The sequence below is a fragment of the Ornithodoros turicata genome, chromosome 2 (assembly GCF_037126465.1).
Source record: "Ornithodoros turicata isolate Travis chromosome 2, ASM3712646v1, whole genome shotgun sequence".
Taxonomy (NCBI): domain Eukaryota; kingdom Metazoa; phylum Arthropoda; class Arachnida; order Ixodida; family Argasidae; genus Ornithodoros; species Ornithodoros turicata.
The window spans coordinates 63,596,387-63,621,293 of NC_088202.1; the positions used below are offsets into that span (position 1 = coordinate 63,596,387).

Here is a 24,907-nt window from a genome sequence, read left to right on the forward strand (position 1 = left end):
CTACATACAAGCAGGACCAAGCTGTTACATAAACTTCAAACTGACACATTAAGCGTCCTTGGTAGTCTCCATTCATTCCACCTTTCTCACCCTATGACCTTGTTCCAAATGCGGGAGAGGAAGACCCGGCGGACCCGGCCTTTGTGGTCTCCCGCCTTTCGGTGCATGTGAGCATTCGGATGTTCTGGACGTTTGGTGCTTATGAGCAGGTTCTCCCCTCCTGCTCATTTCCACCAAACGCTCAAAACCACCAACGTTTTTTCGGTGCATATGAGCGTTTGGTGGTTTTGAGCGCTTGGAGGTTATGAGCATTTGGTGCTTATGAGCTACTACCGGTCTCAACAATCCCTCTCTTCGCAGATTTCGAATGTGCTGCATAGGACACAAAGTACGTAGGATTCACCCGTACATACGTTATGTGGTTACGTACCCCGCCTCACCGGAACTCTGCAGGGTTCGCTCATAAAAATAGTGCTGCTTGCAATTCTACCGTCCTAAATTCTCGGTTACAACTACTGCTTAGCATGACTACCATTCGCGTCATTGCAGTCATTTATTTCGACTAGATCAGTCATACTTCTTCTTCACCATCGCTTATAACATCACCAAGACCCTTGGCAAATAAGTTGACCGCGGAAACGCTCTCGTACACGTAAGCTTAATACTCCTTGTGGCGTTAATTCCAACAGAATGCTGGGTAAGGCAGATACATCCTCCTTGCGGACGTTTCATGTCACCTTGGTCACGACGGCGCCGCACAGCAGCAGCGGGTCGGCCTTTCGATCACAACCCAAAGCAAAGTTACACCTGAACTTTCCGTCCGTCATCGTAGACGTAATAATACTCGTATTCATCATTCTCATCATTATCTGCCGAGACTCTATCGTGCTTTAATTCGCGTCTTAAACCTTCATCACCCGGAGAGCGACTAATATTTTCACGCGTGTGTGCAACGTAGTTAAATTTTAAATTCGATTTCAGTAAACCGATTTCCAGCGGTGGTGCATTCGCTCGGTCGCGTTGGGTACCACGGCGGTTGAGCGGAAAAGCGTCAGTGCCTTGACGGACATCATCTCCCTTGGCGTGCCTCTTTCTAAATGTCTGCTGCGATCGAGAACGTTCCTTGTTACTTGAAGTGTTTGAGTTGATACCCAATATTATTTCGAAAACTGTTGTTCGTGCTCTCTTTGTGCTAGAACACATGGTGGTTTCTGATCTCCGATATCCAGTTTCGGACACGCGTTCGCGCTTAGCATCTTGCGGATAAAATCTCATATCACTCAAGGAAAAATCACTAGTTTCATTGTGATTCTGGTTCCCATGTTTCGGTTCGTCGTAGGGGTATGGAAAGTTCGTTGTGTTCATCTGAGGAGCTTTACGGAACGGCACAACAAACGCTTGAGGGGATCCACTGGTTTCCAGATCTTGTTTTTCAGTCGGCGCCAATGTTTCGAACATTTCATTATCACCGTGGAACTGATGATGATGATGTTTTCGTGTGATGTGTGCGTGCGGAAGCGAACTGTTAAACCACGGAAACAGCGTTAACGTACTGAAATTTGCACTAGGGCCTTCCCTAAGCGGAACTGTCTTCAATGTAGTTAGCACTGGAGAACGCGGCGTGTCTTTGTGAGTCCTGGAGCTACTTAATCTAATTGTTGAATAAGACTTCCAGAAGGTGGTCGCCGAGCTTAAGGTCGTCGGTACGGTTGTAGACTTTCGTGTAATTTGTCGTCCGCTATTGCATTGTTTGCCACCACTGGCAACGCAATTGGGAGTAGCTGTGTATTTCTGTTCACACATGGCATTCAACATGCCGACCAAAGTCGCATTAAGCTTTTGTAACTGTTTCATTTGCTGTGGGTTCAACGTAACACACAGTGTGGGTGGTGCTGTTTGCCTCGTCGCTCTTACAGTTGTTCTGTTTGTTCGTCTTTCTGTCTCTCTGCTCATCTTAAATCTCGACGTCACCCCGTAGTGATCATGTTTTGCTTTTGGCCAAGTCGACATGGTCAAGTCGAACTGTGCCTGTTGTCTTTGAAACGGTAGGTACATTTGCAACACATGCTTCATCGGTGTGGAGCTGGTGTTCGTCGCTGCCGCCGCCCTAGTCTTCGACGCCATATCCTTTGCGCAAGTCTTCGTTGATGGCGGCATAGCTGTGACGCTGTTTGTGCGATTTAATGATGATCCCGAAGCCGTACGTCTTTCGGATGTTACTCCTAAAAAAAGTTGTTTGTCAGTTGTACTTTTTCTGCACCCGTGAGAAGCGGTATCCTCGCAGTCCCAGTACGACTCGTCTTTGAGTCTAAAATGTGGCATCCATAGCTGTTTACATTCACGCGCAGTGACAGGTAATTCGTTTCCAGGAAGTTGGACGTAGACGCGTCTGGGACACTGGTGGTCTAAGCCGGACGGCGAAGGTTCTTTCACCCCTTTTGGCCTTGTTGCCAATAAGATGACACTGTCGAGTGTTCTCCCATAGTTTTCGGTTGTTGTTCTGACTAGAGGCTGCCTCGAAGCCGGCTGTGATGACGTTACCGTGCAGTTACACTTGCATGACGTAAAATTTGTGCCATAGGCGCGCTGGATTTCGATGGTGTTGGACATAGAAGCCCGCACGATTTCTTGCAGGATCCCTCCTGTTTGGTTTGTAGAGACTAATTTCAGCATGCTCTTCCAGGGCTCTACCAATTCAGCGTAGGCGCAGACGCACCCTGGAGGCAGTGTGATGCCGTGACCAGATGACAGAAGACGAGACGTGGTATTGGCATCTAAGCTCGTGATACCGAGAGGATCTTCCTGCGGGTCCGTGACGATTCGCTTAGCCATTGCCCTTCGTCTCTGGCGAGGCGATGGCTTCTCAGAAGTCATCAGCTGAAGTAAGTTCTTCCATTGGCGAGTACGGTGATGGCGCAGTTCCTGTGAAGAAGAATAAAACAACGTCAACCATTGTCTCGCCCGCTGCGTGGCAACATCCATTCTGCCAGTCAACTAGATGGAGCAATAAGCCCCAGCCCGTCATTACTGAGTTGATGGGCCGCCTGTGCAACCTACCTGTCGAATAAATTGTTTGCCCTTACAGAGTCTGTACCTGCCTGACTTACAGTATGGCATCAGTGTTCATGTATGCGTTCTATTTAGTGGATAATTACTTTTCGAACTTCGACTTGCTGGTGCATGAGTGAAAATACAAAAAGGGGACAAGAAGTAAGATTAATCACGGCGATTCCTATAAGTATATCGCTACTAGAAATATGGACATCAGCTTCTTGTTATTGAGGTATAGCGGCCAAGGTTATATTCGAAGGTTTTTGCGTCTTTTTTCTGAAGACCACGGCCGGACACGCGGCTTCGGTGGCAAACCAGTGGCGCAAATATATGCATTTTTTAAAGGAACTGTAAAGTGAAATATAACCACAATGTTTCAAGGTACCACCATTTAGTACTTGGCTTAGTACCACTTAGTACTTGGTGATCACACACACAGGTCGTCACCTCCCTGTTGTTCATACTTTTTGCACTAATTAATTTCGAACACTTTCAGAGCCTGAAAGATCGCGACCCTCAACGTTCGCAAAGAACAAAGTGGAGCCAGCCGCGGATTGGCGAACAGACATCACGTGATATTGAAGTGCAACGTAACACATTTGAGACAGGTTACTAATTACCATTAGACTTTTTTTTTTTTTTTTTTTTTGAAGAGCAGCAGCAACTCTTGAGAAGTTCGGTTTAAACTGTTAAAGGAGCAATGACGTGACATTTCACATCGCTTGAAATCCTGCCTCGTCTGTCAAGCTGTCCACCAGCAGTCACAATGAAAAATATTTTCGCTGTTCGGTGCGCTATAGCTGTGCGATTGAATTCACAAAAAAAAAAAAAAAAAGAAACAGTCCGACAAAAGAGCCGCGGACGGCCGACACGATGCTCTCGTGACGTGGTCAAGGCTCCGTGCCTTGTCGCTTTGTTTTTTCTTTGCAGCTCACGCACGGCTTATACATGCTTGAACTGTGCTGCTGTACGTCCTCTCGTTCTGCGATGCGCTCTTTTCACGAGGAGAATTTTTCAAAGGTGTGCGGAACAGAGCCCTGTCTGCACCGGAAAACGAAAAAGAAAATTTGCGGTTAACTCAGTGCCCCTTTAACGGTTGTAACGTGCGAATTCCGTGCTGTGAGGCGACCTGCGCCATCCGTTGGCCTTTCTCTCTCTCCGCGTCTCTGTATCTTCTGCTCACTGTATCGCTGCTGCTTGCAAAAACTCGCATCCAAGTGATTTAAACGAATGTCCGGTTTGTGTTCTTGACTTCTTGTGTACAAGAACACACAAGCCGTGCATCTTCGCACTGGAATGTGTACTGTATTCGCAAGAAAAGCACGACCTCGCCTGATGTTATCGTCTAGGAGTTGCATGCGTTCTCAATAGGTGGCGCGCAAGTCGACTGATGGTTTGGGCGCTTCTGGAGTCCGCTAGATTGCTTTGCGCAACTATCTTTAAAATTCGATTGCTGAAAGAATGCTCAATGTACAGCAGAACTATTACGTATCTGAAGCGTCAAAGTTGCAATCTTTCAGAAAACCATACAGTTTCTACAACTGAGAATTTGTCGTCCGTACTTTTTTTTCCGTGTATCTCGGCCCCCTACCATGAGTCTATACCAGCTTGCCTGCACCCTCTCCCTTCTTTCCACAGTTTCTACAGGTTTATCATTCACTTAACATGTCCTTTAAAGGGATTGGGACACTTTCAGAGATGCGGTTCATTACATCATGGACGCATTGTACTGAACACCAGAACACTGATAATACTGAGATACACAGTAGAATATTCTTTTTCTACGTGTCGTACTTTACGAGGTACAAGCCCTCCAACACGCTCCCCCGAGCAAAGCGCAGACGTCACAGAGCTCAGAGTTGCGTCCACCCCATTGGCAGCCGTAAGTACGTGACTTGTCGTGCGATGCGTCACTGGTGCAACGCCGCCTAGATACAGAAGGCCTGCTTATTGTCTCCTCTCCCTCCTTCGCTACGTGGACATATAAAGCCAGAAATCGTCTGCTACTGCGATTCGTGGTTCTGCGAATTCAAGCACTCGCAAATGATTGCAACTAACTTGGATCTGAATCTGTAGACACGAAGTGCAACACGCTTCCCAGAATATCAGACTTGAGAAAGATATGGGATCGTTTCGCGCTTTATTTTAAAGATTCAGTACGCAGCGACGTTCAATCACTACTCGCAGACGACGGTGCTTCATCTCCATGCCTACGACAGCTGAAAGCACTTTCGTGATTGGCTACCGCCGTTGAACACATGATCCTGATTGGCTGACTCTCAGCTGTTACGTCACGTCGACGAGTAAGCTGGCTTTCTGTATCTAGGTGGGGTTGACTGGTGGTGGCGAGGTCTGTGATGTTAGAGCCGCATGAGTTTCGCTGTTCGCGGTGCCCATTTTCTCCGCTTTAATTACCCTCTCTATGCAGGTTCACACCGATGCAAAGAACCGTACTTTGTTTATCTGGGATAACGTGGGATGACCTGTCGCAACCCATTTAAGATAACATATGGCAGCTTATTTTGCACTGCGTGCATTGTCCAGGTACATTGTAAGGGCTACATGGCGGCAGGTGACAGCGTTTCCACTCACAAATTATTGAAGCAAGGTCGTTATGATGAACTTGAGTAACAAAATCACTGGACTGGATCATAATACAGACCTATTGGTAGCGAGGGCAGTAGTAAGCACCACAGCACGAAAATGCACCACACAACTATAGGCAAGCAAGTTCTGGTTTCCCTTTTGAGCTTTACATTTTCACGTCTTTTTACATGTGATTATATGTAGTTCTATATATTGGTGTATAGTTTGTGTCATTAATTTACTGATCGAATGGACCCGAATGTAAGAGTCGACGCACGTTAAGTATAGAGCTGACGAATACAAATTAAATGGCTGCGAATGATGTAGATTCTACGCCGTGCAGGATGGAATGATGATACTAAAGCCCGCGCCTCTGTTGCCTTCATCCCAAGCAGTATTATTTCAAGCTATGTGAGATGCGAGTAATTGCGACGTAAGTACGACGGCTTTTACAAAGTGCGTAGCTCCGTATTCGACTTGATAGTCCGTCTACACACGACGTGTATCTTATGCCCTTGCCACACGGACAGGAAAAATGACATTAAGTGCGTGATGAGTTAAAGGGGCACTAAAATCCAAAAAGAACTTGTTCTGAAATGAAAGTCGGTGTTTTAATTAGTATCATGCAAGCAAAATTACTTCGCACAGAGCTACAGTTTATAAGAAAAACACAATAAAAACAGAGCCGCCTTTGCGGCAACCATTGGAATCCTCAGGAAGCAAAGATTGGCGGCATCCAATCAGACAGCAGGAGAAGCGCACGCATGCCTATCGTGTGTATGTGTGGATTTGGAACGGGTCCTGTCGCAGTGCTCTATACATGTGCGGCATGACGCGCATTGCTGCATTTTTCAATAGGAACCGTGCAACACCTAAAGGGGGCGCGCTGCTCCGTCGCGAGAGCGCCGCCAGCGGCGGTCTTGGGAGTATCCAACGTGACAGCACGCCGCCCGTTCTATGCATTCTCAAGTGGAACTGCACGTTTGCCTGGCGACCATCGTAATTAGAAGGGCTGATTTACGAAGTGCGAACAATGTAGAACCTTTCAAGGGCGCGAAGGAAGACAAACTGCACATAAGCAACCATCATATTTATAATGCGTCTACGAATAATAATGTTAATAATAATAATAATAATAATAACAATAATAATGTATCCAACAGTGCGCAAGGAGATAATCCAATCGCGTCTGTCTGTGTCAAAACACCTGCAAGGGACACGTCCAGAGGATGGTTACTTGATATTTCACAAAATCCTAGCTTACTAGCTAAGACTATAGGCACATTTCTCTGACTCCAGCCACTTGTGACATCATGTTTTTCTGAGTCTCATATATTCCTTTTGTCCTTTTGGCACATCACTGCGCACCTAGCTTCGTCACTGAAATCTACATCGTGCGTCCACTTTATTCATACAAATAAACACGTGTGGTCACAACATATTGTCTCTGAACTTGTACTGCAGTTTTTCCAATCTCTTCAGGAACAAGAACGCTAAAGAGATCAAACACGAAATTATATATATACATACATATACAAGTGAAAAATAGCCGGAGCTCTGTGGCTGCACGTGGATCATGGAGGAAAGAAGAAAAGGAGGCGCCCTAACGGCTCTTCGACAGAAGAGAGAAGCGTGGGGAAAGTGACGTGAGGATAGGGGATGAGCTGTAGCTTCTTTGAAGCCGCGAGAGGGTCACGGTACCTGAATAGACCAATGAGGTCGCTTTGCACACGTCACTTTTGGGGGCCACTTCGGCGCGCTACCACCACACCTCTCCAAGTATTCCGAAACTATGCGTTGGGGGCTCCCATAGAAATGTATGTAACCGAAACCGGAAAGCGACCGGTGATGTCACTGGAGTGTCCCCCGATCTCTGCTTCACTTCTCGGAGCACTAGGGCTCCTCCTCTCTTTCCTTCCTCTATGACGTGGATAATATGTTTACGCATCGATCGCGCACTCCCAGCAGCGGACGGCCGTTTCGCCCTACTTGGGATTCATCGGCGCGGCGCAAGGCAACTGGCACGATCTTGGGTCATGAAATTGAGGAAATTTCAATCCTGTTTACGCGTGCTGTGCATTTCTGTCAATTTTTGATGATCCGCTGAGCCTCCACAAGTTTCGATGACGAGAGAAGCGGGTGACGTAATCATAAGCCCACAACTTGCAATTATATCATGTTCTGGAGAGGGCACTCGTCTCCTAGCAACGACGCCGACGTCCGGAGAGGGTCACGTGGTGGAGAAGTCACGTGACGCTGATCGAAAGAGGGGAAAACGGGAGAGATGTCTTCTCCCTCCTTTGTGTTTTCTCGAAGGTCGGAGCGGTCAAAGGATATGTCACGTGGGGCTCCGCTAACGGAGTGCAAAAAGTGAGCCCCACGGAAAACATGAAGGGCAACAACGTTGCCAGATGAAAGCCGGGCGCTCCGTCGGAGCCTAACATGACATCACAGTTCTCAAAAATAGAAATTAAATTTCTATAGATTTCGCGTCACGTAGAGCAAAAATATTTTGCAGGAATGTAAAGTGAGACAAGAAGATTTCAGTAACATAACTTCGGTAGCATTCTGAAAACACGAGATTTAGTCCGTAGGATAATATGTTTACGCGTCGATCGCGCACTCCCAGCAGCGGACGGCCGTTTCGTCCTACTTGGGACTCGTTGGCGCGGCGCAGGTAAGTGACACGATTTCGGGGCGGCACCAACAGTGTGTCTCGGCGAGACATCAATGTTCCACGGTGACAGCGCCACCCAGTGATTTTCCCAGCACCCCCCCCCCACCCCCCCAAAACTTGTCGAACACCCCCAGGAATTGCTCATGAACCCCCCCTCCCCCCAGGGGAGTGTCATCTGGCCCAGTCGAGTATTCATATCAAGCTTTGATATTTACGATGCCTACTGGTTTTGAACGTTGTGAGTAAAGCAAGTAACAGCGGTTTAACGTGGTTACACCGGATCATCGTGCGAGAGTACGGTGCACTCGGTGGTTCACGTTGCTAAATGTGTGGTAACTGTACTTGTGAACCAGATATACAGGAACGAGATCGAGTGTTTTGCTCTCGCACTAAAAGATTGGTTTCATGAATGGTTCTATGAATCGAATACTCTGCTCAGAACGTTCGCAATTGCTTCCTGAGCATGTTGACTCTCTGATAAAGATATCCATCGGAGAACCACAGATTCAGCGACAGCAGGTGACGCCTGATGGCAGCGCCGACAAGTACCACGAGTTAATAGATAAAGCTTTTGAAAAATGGGTTCGGAAACCAAGGAGGCTATGAAGGGGAAACTTAGCGCTTCACATGAAGAGAACTTCTCTGCGTCATGTGTGTGTGTGTGTGTTTCTTTTGCGTTTCTCGTTACCTGTCCTCGTTTTGTTTTTAATGTCACACGGCATTTTTACCAGAAATTAAGATGCTCACAACCCTGAACTACCTAGGTGGTATTTTGAGAGCAGCAAAACAATGCCATTCACCGTAATAAAGCGTTACTGTTTGAAAATTGAATGTCGCTACAGTCGCTACATTTAGTCAGAAACACAGTTGTTAATGTGAAAGTCTTCTAAAGCGCATTTGTACACCCCATTCCACTCCTTCGAATCCCGATTTCCCCAGAACGGAAATCCTGGGAAAAGCCACTGGGTCACATCATACGTGACGCCATAGGATATGGTCACGTAGCTGTGACGTCGTGCGAGACCGCCACATGTTATGTCGCCCCCCCCCCCCACACAGATTTCCAACACCCCCCCTAGAAGAAAATCCTGGGAAAATCACTGGCGCCACCTGCGGAGGCTACAGTGCAGCCAGCAAGTACATATTGTTAGGCGACGGAAGCGTAAGAACAGAGGTTTATTGAGCGCGGGAAGTAGGGAGCGCCTAGGAAGAAGAAGCAGGTGAGTACGATGGCTATGCGGATTCTATCTCACAGTTTCCCCCCTCCGAGGTCGAGGCACTCCGGGCCGCGGAAGGAATTTCGGCAGGCGAAGACGAAGAAGTGGGAGCAGGCGAAGGTGAAGAAGCAGTTTGGACAGGCGAGGAGGAGGAAGGGGTTTCGGCAGGCGAAGGCGAAATGTAGGGTTTGAGGCGCGACACGTGAACGGTTTCGACGTTTCGTTGACCACTGTCGTAGGGCTCGACAGTATAGCTGACTCCGGAAATGCGGCGCAGGATGCGATAAGTTCCGAGGTAGCGGCATATAAGCTTTTCGCAGAGGTGCAGCTTGCGAATGGGCACCCAAAGCCACACAAGATCGCCAGGGGCATACGTTAACGCTCTGCGTTTTTCGTCAATGCGAAGTTTAGACGCGGTCTGTGACTCAAGCGTACGAAAGCGAGCTAGCTGGCGGCATTCTTCCGTCCGTGAGATGGCTTCTGCAAGTGTAAGGTTTCCGTCCGTGCTCTCTTGGTAAGGAAAGATGGTATCGATGTTCGTCATTCGTTCACGGCTGTAGACCAGGTGGAAAGGGCTGAACTGTGTCGTCGACTGGACAGCGGTGTTGTACGCAAACGTGAGGAACGGAAGTAGAGGGTCCCAATTTGTCTGCTCGGCGGAGGCGTACAGGGCGAGCATATCGGTTAAAGTATGGTTGAATCGCTCTGTGAGTCCGTCAGTCTGCGGTTGGTAAGCGGACGTGGGACGATGAGCAACTGAGCAGGCGGCGAGGACGTCCTGGAGGATTTGGGCAAGAAAGGGGCGACCTCGATCACTTATTAGCGTTCGAGAGGCGCCATGGCGAAGAATATTATTCCGGATGAAAAAGTTGGCCACTTCCTCCGAAGATCCGTATGGTAATGCACATGTTTCAACGTAACAGGTTAAGTGGTCGATGGTGACGATGACCCGGCGGTTTCCAGAAGGGGTTGCCGGGAGAGGTCCGAAGAGATCTATGCCGACACATTCAAAAGGACGGTGAGGAGGTTGAATTGGATGAAGCAGGCCGGCAGGGGAAGCGGGAGGACGTTTTCGAGATTGGCAGGGCAGGCATGAGGTGACGTATCGCTGGACCGAAGAGTACATTCGGGGCCAAAAGTAGCGTGCGCAGATTCGGGCGTAGGTTTTGTAAAAACCTAAATGTCCCGCGGTAAGGTCATCGTGAAGAGCCCGCAACACCTGCGACCGAAGATTCCTAGGTACTGCAAGGAGATGTCGCTGGCCATCAGGATTGTAATTCTGCTTGAGCACGCCGTCCACGAGGACGAAGTTCTTGGCTTTCCGGATAAATTTTCTATCGGAAGAAATTGGATTTCCTTCGAGATTCATGATGCGAGCGAGATCGAGGTCATTAAGCTGTGCGGTTCGAAGATCTTCGTCGCATGGCGTGAAAGGAGAAAGCCTAGGGGAGTCGGCGAAATCCGTGGCGTACAAAGGGGAATCAGCGTTGTTGATTGCAGGGAGAGGGCAACGTGAAAACGCATCGGCGTCGCGATGAGTCTTGCCAGATATATACTTAATGGTGACGTCGTAGTCTTGCAGTTGAAGGAGCCAGCGGCCCAAACGTCCAGCGGGATTTTTCATGGTGAACAGCCAACAAAGTGCATGGTGATCGGTAATGATGTCGAAGTTCCTACCGTATTGGTACGGGCGGAACTTCTTGATTGCATGATGATGGCAAGACATTCTTTTTCGGTGGTGGAGTAATTCCGTTCGGGTCTTGAGAGAGTCCGGCTGGCGAAGGCTACGGCGTTTTCCATAGGAGATTCGTTAAACCGTTGGCACAAAACAGCTCCAGGACCCGTCCCGCTTGCGTCCGTGTGAAGTTCCGTTGGGGCAGAGGGGTCGAAATGGCATAAAACGGGGGATGACGTGAGGACGTCATTGAGCTGGGAGAACGCACGGGTGCATTCCGACGTCCAGACGAAAGGGGCGTCTTGACGAAGGAGGGAAGTTAGAGGAGCAGCGATGTGGGCAAATCCTCGAATAAACCTCCGGAAGTAGGAGCATAGCCCCAAGAACGTTCGCAGGTCCTTCACCGTGGAGGGTACATGAAAGTCCGAGACCGCTGGCATCTTGTCGGGGTCCGGAGAAACACCGGCTTGCGAGACAACATGGCCCAAGATTTTGATTTTGTCGAAGGCAAACTTGCACTTCTTTGGGTTGAGCTGCAGGCCGGCCTCCCCAAGACAGTTGAAAACCGTTTTGAAGCGCTTGAGGTGGTCGCTGAATGATGAAGAAAACACAACGATATCGTCAAGGTAGCAGAGACAAGTCTGCCAGCGAAGCCCACGAAGCACCGAATTCATCACTCGCTCAAAGGTGGCGGGGGCATTGCAGAGACCAAATGGCATAACATTAAACTTGAACAAGCCGTCAGGTGTGGAAAAAGCTGTCTTCGGCTTGTCACGCTCTGCCATGGGAATCTGCCAATACCCCGAGCGAAGGTCCAAGGATGAAAAGTAACGGGCTCCACCAAGGCTGTCTAAGGCATCGTCGATGCGAGGCATTGGGTATACGTCTTTCTGAGTGACCTTATTGAGTCGCCTGTAATCGATGCAGAAGCGTATGCTGCCGTCTTTTTTCTTTACGAGCACAACCGGGGAGGACCTCGGGCTAGAGGGGGGCCGAATGATTCCTTTCGAAAGCATGGTCTCGGCTTCACGCTCGATCACAGTTCGTTCGGCCGCGGACACGCGGTAAAGACGTTGTCGCAGAGGTCGGGCGTCTCCGGTGTCTATGTGGTGTTCTACGTAGCGCGCCGATCCCATCTGACTCGCAGCAATGTCAAATATGGAGGAGTACTGCGTCAGTAGCTGTATCAGCTGGTGTTTCTCCATCTCATCTTGGTTCGAGGAAATGTTGCACGCCACAGCATCCTTAGCAGGGACGGGAGGACTGGGACCGGAATGCGGAGTTGAGGGTGATGACGAGGACAGTTGGGCGATGACATTCGCCGGCTCATAGAACACAAATGCTGCGGCGGAAAACTGTTGCGGGAGAACGACGGCGTAGTCGAGGACATTAGTAAAAGGTATAATTACATCGCCGCCGGCTACAAGACAGAGTCAAAATGGAGCGACGAGGCCTTAGCCGGCGAGAAGCTCTCATGTGGTAGTAACGATGATGGGTGAGCCGGTTTGTATTGATGAGCCAGCGGTGAGTGAAGCGAAACATGTTGAGCGTGGCGGAATTGAAATGTCGGACGAGATGCGCAAGCGGTATGAAGGAGACGGCTGCTCAGCACAGAAAGCGGGGAGGTTGGACAAAATAACTTGTTCTGAGCCGCAGTCAATGAGGGCTGCATGATTCTTCAAGAAGTCGCAACCCAAAAGGATCTCATGCGTGCACGAATTAAGGATGACGAACTGTACGGGAGACACCGTGGGGCCTATCGAAAGGCGCGCTGTGCAGGATGACACGGGTACAACACTTTCACCCGAAGCAGTCTCCAAGATTGGACCACCGTAGAGAGTGTGGACCTTCCGTAAGCTCTGGAAAATATCTAAACGCATCACTGAAACAGCAGCTCCGGTATCAATTAACGCAGCAAACGAATGATTGTCTATAGCCACAGCAATGACATTCTTAGGAGGAGATTTGGTACGTGTCGCGGCCGTCGCAGTCCGCCCTTCCGGACTGCGGTTACGTGTTTCCCGCAACGAGCGGAGACACTGAACGGTTCCGGGAAGGCGACAGCCGAGGTCGACGGGGGTAAGGGCAGGCGCCCACAGCTCCCCATAGAGCCCATAGTTTGAGATAATTCAGGCAACACTGGACATACGACCAATGAAAATGCGTCGTGATGCCTAGCAGCCAACCAATCAGCAACCTCTCAGTTTGGCTCGGCTTTCGGCCGGCCCTGGCTGCCATTGACATCTACTGGTTTTCATACCTGGCGCCCGTTATTCCAAAATAACTAAGACATTTTTGATAGGCGAAATACATATTTATTGATGCAACGTATAAACTCAAATGCTTGACTCATATATTCACCGTGCGTACAGGATGTTTCGTTCCTTGAATAGACAGCAACCAAACCAAGTTCGAACTTGCAAAGCACACATACAGTCTACTTCTGGAGGCGAGCGAAGTCCACGAGTGCGTGCGTTTCACAGATGAGCATCTTCTTCTCATTCTGGCGATGCACCGTAGGTCACACAGTCACGGGAAATACTTTTGTCGTTACGAACACTCTCTTCTTAGTCACTGTATTTGAAAATGCGACAGCGCTCGAAAGTGTTCCTCAGGCGTCAGCTCACCAAGCATTCCAGTTCCGACCCGGCAAGAATGTCCGTAGGTTGACACTTTATCGGAGGTCAGTACATGGCCAGAGTCACTATAGCTCACGAACAAACCCGCGCGTACACTTCCTCTTTGGTCGTTGTGGTCAACCGACATCGGCGAGCCGCGGAGACGCAGCGACCTTGCTTGGAGCTGCCCGCCTGGCCGACTGCCCAGACTGCCCGCGAAAAGTGAGCTGTCAGATATTTCGAAACTTTATCAACCAATCCCGGAGCGCGCATCCTCCTTTGGCCAATGGGCATCCGTCATGATGCCTGACGATGTAATACCACGTGACTGTGACGTGATTTTATTTTTCTACTGCCGGAAATGCGGGGAACTGTGGAGGCCTGATCTGGCCTCAGATTTTCCCTCTCCCTCGCGCGCCCCGCCCACCCGGAGCGCGCCAATGGGAGGACGCGTGGGCGGAGTCGACTTTCATTGCCATCTGGGGGCAGGGGTTCGAACGTAGACGGAGACGTGCTTTTCGCGATGCTACGTCCACTGGGTCGTTCCATCCACCATGGCCCTGAGTTGGCCCGTGTTCCAGAGATGGCGCTGCTCGATTTGTGAACCTAGGGACGCGCGTTCCTTGGGACCACGAAAATGTTCTGTCTCTCTCTTTTTTTTTTTCTTCTTTTTCTGTCTTAGCGGAATGAATTGACGGATTTTGACCGCTCCTGTGTTCGCTTGTTTTTGCTTTTAATAAACGTTTCATGATCGGCATCCTTGAGCGATGCTCGCGTTTGTTTGTTTTTACTTTAATGAACGTTTTATGATGGCTTGTTTATGCTTTTAATGAACGTTTCGTGATCGGCGTCCCTGAGCGATGCCCGCGTTTGTTTGTTTGTTTTTGCTTTTAATGAACGTTTTATGATGGCTTGTTTCTATGATCGGCGTCCTTGTGCGATGCCCACGTTTGTTTGCTTTATTAAACATATGGAACACGCGTTGTTAGAATGATCTTGATAAGACGTCCGCGGAATCGTTGCGCCCGTGTTTGGTTGATAGTAGGGCGTTCTTTGGTGTGTGCCTTCCCTTTTATTGAGCATGTCATGCGATTCGTGTGCGATGCGCTGTGGACCGGGACACGGGCGGTTAGAGGTATGCCCCGCTTTTGTTTCTTTGTCGTTTCGCGGGACAATGCACATTATGGACTCTTTCCCTCTGCGTCTTTCACAAACAAACAAATGCGGGCATCGCTCAGGAGCGCCGATCATAGTACGTTTATTAAAAGCAAAAACAAACAAACGCGGGCATCACTCAGGGACGCCGATCATGAAACGTTTATTAAAAGCATAAACAAGCCATCACAAAACGTTCATTAAAAGCATAAACAAGCCATCATAAAACGTTCATTAAAAGCAAAAACAAACAAACGCGAGCATCGCTCAAGGGCGCCGATCATGAAACGTTTATTAAAAGCAAAAACAAGCGAACACAGGAGTGGTCAAAATCCGTCAATTCATTCCGCAAAGACAGAAAAAGAAGAAAAGAACAAGAGACAGAAATAGGATCATGACACAGTACATGTACTTATCGCCGACCATTTTCGTGGTCCCAAGGAACGCGTGTCCCTAGGTTCACAGATCGAGCAGCGCCATCTCTGGAACACGGGCCAACTCAGGGCCATGGTGGATGGAACGACCCAGTGGACCTACATCGCGAAAAGCACGTCTCCGTCTACGTTCGAACCTCTGCCCCCAGATGGCAATGAAAGTCGACTCCGCCCACGCGTCCTCCCATTGGCGCGCTCCGGGTGGGCGGGGCGCGCGAGGGAGAGGGAAAATCTGAGGCCAGATCTCTAGAGAATAGTCGGCTCGAAGGGTGCTAAAGTTTCGTGGTTTCGTTGCGGAAATGAAGGTTGATGAGCAGCAGATGCTGGGACGCTGCGGAGAACATCGGCGTAAGACGGGCGTAAGGCGACTATCGGTGGCTGCGCTTCAGGTTGTTTTATCGCAGCCAACTCTTCCTGCACCAAGGAACGAAGAGAGGAAGCAGGAGGTACAGGCTGGGGAGTGACGTTAGCAAGTGCAGAGTGGGCCATTTCTTCCTGGAATATCTGACGTATGCGATGGCGTAGAACATCAGTGGATGGTACCTCAGCAATCTTGGGTGGGGCGCCGTTTGCAAATGAGGAGCACAGCGGAATACGTGCATTACGGGCGTCCTGGAGTGACTGACAGAGACTGGTGATCTCTTGGACGCTGGACGGAGTCTTCAACACGAGCAGGTGAAAGGCGTCTTCGGATATACCCTTCAGAATGTGCTTTACCTGCTCGGGCTCGGACATGTCGTGATATACACGCTTACATAGCGCTACTACGTCTTCGATGTAGGAGGCGTATGTCTCATGTGACAGTTGCGTCCTGGTGGTTAATTTCCGCTCCGCTTCCGCTTTACGAATGGTGGGACGCCCAAAGATGTCAGTGGCTTTCGAGGCAAACTGGGTCCAAGAGGGCAAATCTGACTCGTGGCTAACGAACAAGGTCTTAGCCAGGAAGGGAGTTGCCTTAGGACAGAAGCCGCCGATATTTCGAACAGAGACTGCTGTTCTTCTGGGCACCGTCCTCATCATTGGCATGGTCTCTGTTCTCTCTAGTCTCTGTTCGAAATATCGGCGGCTTCTGTCCTGAGGCAACTCCCCCATGCCAATGATGAGGACGGTGCCCAGAAGAAGAACAGTCTCTGTTCGAAATATCAGCGGCTTCTCTAAGGTCATCTAAGGTCTTAGCCAGGTCGGATAGGTAGAATGAGACACTATTAAGCTTCAGGATGTCGTCCCACGCGTTATGCGTGCTTACTCGGTCGTACGATGATAACCAGTCGTGGAAGTCCTGCTCACGCATTCCGGCAAATACGGGAGGATGACGTGGTCGAGAGATGGGCTGCCGAGTGGCGACCGGTCCAGCACCTGTTGGTCGGGTTCGGGTTGTTATTACCGGGCATGGGGGAGGTTAGAGAACGACCCGAGCGGAGATCCAGTGTCGGGGTGTAGCGTCACAAGTACACCTTTTTGAGGGCAAGTATAGAAGGGGAAGGGTGGCACCTCCACCAAACTGTTAGGCGACGGAAGCGTAAGAACAGAGGTTTAATGAGCGCGGGCCGTACCGAGCGCCTAGGAAGAAAAAGCAGGTGAGTACGATGGCGATGCGGATTCTGTCTCACAATATACAAGTGAAAAATAGCCGGAGCTCTGTGACTGCACGTGGATAATATGTGCACGAGTCGATCGTGCACTCCCATCCGCGGACGGGCGTTTCGTCCTGCTTGGGACTCACTGGCGCGGCGCAGGTAAGTGACACGATCTCGGGGCGGCACCAACAGTGTGTCTCGGCAAGACATCAATGTTCCACGGTGACAGCGCCACCTGTGGAGGCCACAGTGCAGCCAGCAAGTACATATACAAGTAAAAAATAGCCGGAGCTCTGTGACTGCACGTGGATAATATGTGTACGAGTCGATCGTGCACTCCCATCCGCGGACGGGCGTTTCGTCCTGCTTGGGACTCACTGGCGCGGCGCAGGTAAGTGACACGATCTCGGGGCGGCACCAACAGTGTGTCTCGGCAAGGCATCAATGTTCCACGGTGACAGCGCCACCTGTGGAGGCCACAGTGCAGCCAGCAAGTACATATACAAGTGAAAAATAGCCGGAGCTCTGTGACTGCACGTGGATAATATGTGCACGAGTCGATCGTGCACTCCCATCCGCGGACGGGCGTTTCGTCCTGCTTGGGACTCACTGGCGCGGCGCAGGTAAGTGACACGATCTCGGGGCGGCACCAACAGTGTGTCTCGGCAAGACATCAATGTTCCACGGTGACAGCGCCACCTGTGGAGGCCACAGTGCAGCCAGCAAGTACATATACAAGTGAAAAATAGCCGGAGCTCTGTGACTGCACGTGGATAATATGTGCACGAGCATAAGTCGGCATTTTTCGAAATATTCATTCAACATCACATCATATCCGGTCTTGCCCACAGCCCATCACATCACCATCACAGCCCATCACATCATAACCCATCATTCAACATCAACATCACAGCTCATCACATCATTACCCATCATTCAACATCAACATCACAGCTCATCACATCATTACCCATCATTCAACATCAACGTCACAGCTCGTCACATCATTACCCATCATTCAACATCAACATCACAACTCATCACATCATTGCCCATCATTCAACATCACAGCCCGTCACGTCATTACTCATCATTTGACATCACAGCCCATAACATCATTACTCATCATTTTACACCACAGCCCATCATATCATAGGTCAGAATTCAACTTCAGAACTCATTCTGACTTCATTGTGTATGATGGACTTTGAATCTGGACTCCAGGGACCGGTTATGAGACTGAGGGCCTTGTATGCTGCGCATGCTTGCGTTTCGGGGCGACGACTTGGCTTCGGCGACTGTGCGTCCCGGCGGCTCAAGGGCAGATGTCATCTTTTTGTAGCGGCCGTTTACAGTAACGTTGGTAAATTAAACAGGTGTTGTGTTGTTTGTGGTGTCGCGGGCGGGGCTTGCCGGGGCGCAAGCCCACTGCACGGAGCGAGCCTTCGCGGGGCGGGGTGGCGATGATAGGGCAGTACTGAAAGCGTGAATGCAAATACCAGGTGCGTAGGGTGAGGATTGGCGAGCGGCGTGGCGGTGGTATGCCAGGTCTTGGCCTAGGCCTCCGGTGGCTTTATGGTATCAACTTTCTTGGCGCTGCGCTGCTGCTCATAGAGCTGGGGCATTTCCGATGGGCTGGGGCATAGAGCATAGAGCATTTCCGTCTTCTGCTACGTACGTGGAAGCTGGTGGTTGTGTGTGGGAGGAGGAGGGGGAGGGGATGAAACTGCTCGTCGGTACTTGGTGGTCCCCTGTTTTTCTGCGTGCGTTGAGATCACCATTTTTTGTTTTATTTTTATTTTCCTAGTCGTGTGGTTTTGATGTGCTTCTGTTTGAACTGCGGCTTCTAAATTAGTGCAGTGCAAATATCTAATAAGAGTGCGGATTTTCATGCAAATGCATGTTTTGTTTTCGCTCTCTCTTGCACGTTGCGCTCGTATAATCACAGGGTCTAATAATCAGGGCTCGCGTAATAATCAGGTGGTTGTACAGGATGTTTATTTTTAGCCTATACAGAATTTTTATTAAAAAAATGTGAAAGCAGCAAAGATGTCGTTTTTCCAGTGGAGTTCTATACAGCCTGGCGGACATCCTCTGGAGGAAAGCGTGCAACTCCAAGTGACTAGTTACCTAAATTCATTTATTAACCTTTTAATTAGGGGATTTCGGGCAAAAGCGAGATGGCAGATTGAAGGATTATCCTAGTTGCAAGCCATTTCACGTTTAAGAAATCCTGAAACACGCACGTGCGCAAAAATATTCATCCCCGAATTTTAGTATGCAAATGAACCGAAACCGAAACCGCGGCGACCGGGAACGCGTGGAGTACAGTGCTCACCTCACGTCAGTCGTCAGAGAGCAACGTGATTTGGAGCGGTAGAGATGATTGGAATAGGTGTCGCTCAGCATGCCAGATAAACCGCTTTCCCGTATTGGTTTGGCTTGATATCGCCTATACGACGTGGGCCGGACAACATCAATATCAAGTTTGTCACGCTCTATGTCAAACCTGGAAGAAACCCGCGCACCCATACGCAATTCCTTTGGGATCGTCGTAGTAATCAGTGATCCTAATCCAGAACCGGAGTGTATCAAGAACTCGACGGCGCTCGAAAGGTCAGGCCGGAGCCGGACAACGGTTTCGGCAGTTCGAACCGTCTATATACCCATTCCATTGCCACGATTAAGTGTATAAATGTCCAGGCGTGAGAGCACACTGTACGTGAGGCTGAATCATTCTACAGGTATTTTCTTTTATGTAACTCGTCTCTCTTGCAGTGTCTTCCTTGAAGTGCCGAATACAGTTCACCGACCATATACGTGCGGACCATCACAGTCGTCACTTTGTTTCCTATTTTGTAATAAATGTGTTACGCTGTTACTGACAGAAGGCAGTGCTGAACGTCGTACTCAGAAACAACACAAAAGTTCGGATAAAAAAAAACACAAAAACAAAACTGTGTGCAATGAAAAATCGGGGCTGCGTCCCGAAGCTGTTTAGCATAATATATTGGGTTGCCGGCTGTACCGATGCAGTGTACGCGTGATTATAAACCAAAATTATGCATCTCAGTTTCATGCCACATTGCCCTGGACAGTTTTTTCATTTATGCTTGCATTCTGCTTTTGCAAAAAGTAATATAAAACTGTCATGCTATTTGGAAGCGTAATTTTTGGGCAGTGTGAACGAAAAATCATAACGCGGAAGTGCATTATTCTGCCGTTGCCCAGAACAACGTCGGGCAATCGATGCTGTCATTTTGTTCACATGACAGTGACTTACCCAGAGTTCATACTGCACGATACCCGTCCCATAATACCCGCGCCGCTTCTTTATGCTCTGGAGCCAACCCCCACAACGCACCTGCTCTGAAGCGATGCAAATCAAACAGCGTGAGAGCGCCAAGGTTAACCCTCATTTTCTGTCCCTTGCGGATGCCATCCATGTGCAGCGCCACAGAGTCCCCAACTCCAAATACAACGCTGAACGGCAAGTCTTCCCCTCCCACCCCCTGATATATCCGATATAACAGCCCACCGAGCCATCCTCACAACACCACACCTGCTCCGAGGCGAGGCGACTCAAAACTTATAGCGCGAGCGCGCCAACGTCAGCCCACCTCCCCTGCTCCTTGTCATTCATCCAAGTGCAGCTCCGCCCAGACTACCGAGATCCCGACTCCAAAGCCTTAACACAACGCTGAACTGCAAACACCCCTCCCCCTCCCACCCTCCAGAAGCAAGGTCACGCTTACAATTGGAGCCTTCCCGCCACTACCGTTAAGCTCATATTATCACAGTACACGAGAACAGGTACACTGAAAATGGGGCACCATATTCCTGTCTAGTCAACGCATACTTCTCTAGGCAGTTGTATGCACGCCCCCCCTCCCCACCCACGACTAATGTCAACCCCACACCCTAAAACGCCGATTTCAACTTGAGAAACCCATCGCAGGGTCTTCAAATTCAACATCTCATCTTCACACATAAGTCAACATCAAACTCAGCATGAAATCATTGCCCGTCACTCAACAGTAATGTCATCATCATATCATTGCTCATAATTCAACATAAAATTCAAATTCACATCACATCATTACCCATCATTCAACATAAAATTCAAATTCACATCACATCATAGCCCATCATTCAACATCAAACTCAACATCACATGACATCATTGAATCATTCAACATCAAACTCAACATCACATCACATCATTGCCCATCATTCAACATCAAACTCAACATCACATCATTCTGAGTGATGTGATGGTGAATGGTGTCGATGATGGCCATCATGATTGAATTCGCCGACCTTTGTGCACGAGTCGATCGTGCACTCCCATCCGCGGACGGGCGTTTCGTCCTGCTTGGGACTCACTGGCGCGGCGCAGGTAAGTGACACGATCTCGGGGCGGCACCAACAGTGTGTCTCGGCGAAACATCAATGTTCCACGGTGACAGCGCCACCTGTGGAGGCCATAATGCAGCCAGCAAGTACATATACAAGTGAAAAATAGCCGGAGCTCTGTGACTGCACGTGGATAATATGTGTACGAGTCGATCGTGCACTCCCATCCGCAGACGGGCGCTTCGTCCTGCTTGGGACTCACTGGCGCGGCGCAGGTAAGTGTCACGATCTCGGGGCGGCACCAACAGTGTGTCTCGGCAAGACATCAATGTTCCACGGTGACAGCGCCACCTGTGGAGGCCACAGTGCAGCCAGCAAGTACATTTACAAGTGAAAAATCGCCGGAGCTCTGTGATTGCACGTGAATAATATGTGCACGACTCGATCGTGCACTCCCATCCGCGGACGGGCGTTTCGTCCTGCTTGGGACTCACTGGCGCGGCGCAGGTAAGTGACACGATCTCGGGGCGGCACCAACAGTGTGTCTCGGCAAGACATCAATGTTCCACGGTGACAGCGCCACCTGTGGAGGCCACAGTGCAGCCAGCAAGTACATATACAAGTGAAAAATAGCCGGAGCTCTGTGACTGCAGGTGGATAATATGAGTACGAGTCGATCGTGCACTCCCATCCGCGGACGGGCGTTTCGTCCTGCTTGGGACTCACTGGCGCCGCGCAGGTAAGTGACACGATCTCGGGGCGGCACCAACAGTGTGTCTCGGCGAAACATCAATGTTCCACGGTGACAGCGCGCCACCTGTGAAGGCCACAGTGCAGCCAGCAAGTACATATACAAGTGAAAAATAGCTGGAGCTCTGTAACTGCACGTGGATAATATGTGTACGAGTCGATCGTGCACTCCCATCTGCGGACGGGCGTTTCGTCCTGCTTGGGACTCACTGGCGCGGCGCAGGTAAGTGACACAATCTCGGGGCGGCACCAACAGTGTGTCTCGGCAAGACATCAATGTTCCACGGTGACAGCGCCACCTGTGGAGGCCACAGTGCAGCCAGCAAGTACATATACAAGTGAAAAATAGCCGGAGCTCTGTGACTGCACGTGGATAATATGTGTACGAGTCGATCGTGCATTCCCATCCGCGGACGGGCGTTTCGTCCTGCTTGGGACTCACTGGCGCGGCGCAGGTAAGTGACACGATCTCGGGGCGGCACCAACAGTGTGTCTCGGCAAGACATCAATGTTCCACGGTGACAGCGCCACCTGTGGAGGCCACAGTGCAGCCAGCAAGTACATATACAAGTGAAAAATAGCCGGAGCTCTGTGACTGCAGGTGGATAATATGTGTACGAGTCGATCGTGCACTCCCATCCGCGGACGGGCGTTTCGTCCTGCTTGGGACTCACTGGCGCGGCGCAGGTAAGTGACACGATCTCGGGGCGGCACCAACAGTGTGTCTCGGCAAGACATCAATGTTCCACGGTGACAGCGCCACCTGTGGAGGCCACAGTGCAGCCAGCAAGTACATATACAAGTGAAAAATAGCCGGAGCTCTGTGACTGCACGTGGATAATATGTGTACGAGTCGATCGTGCATTCCCATCCGCGGACGGGCGTTTCGTCCTGCTTGGGACTCACTGGCGCGGCGCAGGTAAGTGACACGATCTCGGGGCGGCACCAACAGTGTGTCTCGGCAAGACATCAATGTTCCACGGTGACAGCGCCACCTGTGGAGGCCACAGTGCAGCCAGCAAGTACATATACAAGTGAAAAATAGCCGGAGCTCTGTGACTGCACGTGGATAATATGAGTACGAGTCGATCGTGCACTCCCATCCGCGGACGGGCGTTTCGTCCTGCTTGGGACTCACTGGCGCGGCGCAGGTAAGTGACACGATCTCGGGGCGGCACCAACAGTGTGTCTCGGCGAAACATCAATGTTCCACGGTGACAGCGCCACCTGTGGAGGCCATAGTGCAGCCAGCAAGTACATATACAAGTGAAAAATAGCCGGAGCTCTGTGACTGCACGTGGATAATATGTGTACGAGTCGATCGTGCACTCCCATCCGCGGACGGGCGTTTCGTCCTGCTTGGGACTCACTGGCGCGGCGCAGGTAAGTGACACGATCTCCGGGCGGCACCAACAGTGTGTCTCGGCAAGACATCAATGTTCCACGGTGACAGCGCCACCTGTGGAGGCCACAGTGCAGCCAGCAAGTACATATACAAGTGAAAAATAGCCGGAGCTCTGTGACTGCACGTGGATAATATGTGTACGAGTCGATCGTGCACTCCCATCCGCGGACGGGCGTTTCGTCCTGCTTGGGACTCGCTGGCGCGGCGCAGGTAAGTGACACGATCTCCGGGCGGCACCAACAGTGTGTCTCGGCAAGACATCAATGTTCCACGGTGACAGCGCCACCTGTGGAGGCCACAGTGCAGCCAGCAAGTACATATACAAGTGAAAAATAGCCGGAGCTCTGTGACTGCAGGTGGATAATATGTGTACGAGTCGATCGTGCACTCCCATCCGCGGACGGGCGTTTCGTCCTGCTTGGGACTCACTGGCGCGGCGCAGGTAAGTGACACGATCTCGGGGCGGCACCAACAGTGTGTCTCGGCAAGACATCAATGTTCCACGGTGACAGCGCCACCTGTGGAGGCCATAGTGCAGCCAGCAAGTACATATACAAGTGAAAAATAGCCGGAGCTCTGTGACTGCACGTGGATAATATGTGTACGAGTCGATCGTGCACTCCCATCCGCGGACGGGCGTTTCGTCCTGCTTGGGACTCACTGGCGCGGCGCAGGTAAGTGACACGATCTCGGGGCGGCACCAACAGTGTGTGTCGGCAAGACATCAATGTTCCACGGTGACAGAGCCACCTGTGGAGGCCACAGTGCAGCCAGCACGTACATATACAAGTGAAAAATAGCCGGAGCTCTGTGACTGCACGTGGATAATATGTGTACGAGTCGATCGTGCACTCCCATCCGCGGACGGGCGTTTCGTCCTGCTTGGGACTCACTGGCGCGGCGCAGGTAAGTGACACGATCTCGGGGCGGCACCAACAGTGTGTCTCGGCAAGACATCAATGTTCCACGGTGACAGAGCCACCTGTGGAGGCCACAGTGCAGCCAGCACGTACATATACAAGTGAAAAATAGCCGGAGCTCTGTGACTGCACGTGGATAACATGTGTACGAGTCGATCGTGCACTCCCATCCGCGGACGGGCGTTTCGTCCTGCTTGGGACTCACTGGCGCGGCGCAGGTAAGTGTCACGATCTCGTGGCGGCACCAACAGTGTGTCTCGGCAAGACATCAATGTTCCACGGTGACAGCGCCACCTGTGGAGGCCACAGTGCAGCCAGCAAGTACATATACAAGTGAAAAATCGCCGGAGCTCTGTGATTGCACGTGAATAATATGTGCACGACTCGATCGTGCACTCCCATCCGCGGACGGGCGTTTCGTCCTGCTTGGGACTCACTGGCGCGGCGCAGGTAAGTGACACGATCTCGGGGCGGCACCAACAGTGT

General features: G+C 50.5%; 1 protein-coding gene across 1 annotated transcript in view; it reads right to left on the reverse strand.

Annotated features, from left to right (window-relative positions):
* Positions 1–540: 540 nt before the first annotated feature.
* The window catches only part of LOC135383626 (uncharacterized), a 38,087-nt gene continuing 13,720 nt past the window's right edge, over positions 541–24,907 (reverse strand). The window contains exon 4 of the mRNA XM_064613014.1: positions 541–2,922. Coding sequence (XP_064469084.1) covers positions 802–2,922 — 2,121 coding nt within the window. The 3' untranslated portion in view covers positions 541–801. The remainder of the gene's footprint in view (positions 2,923–24,907) is intronic.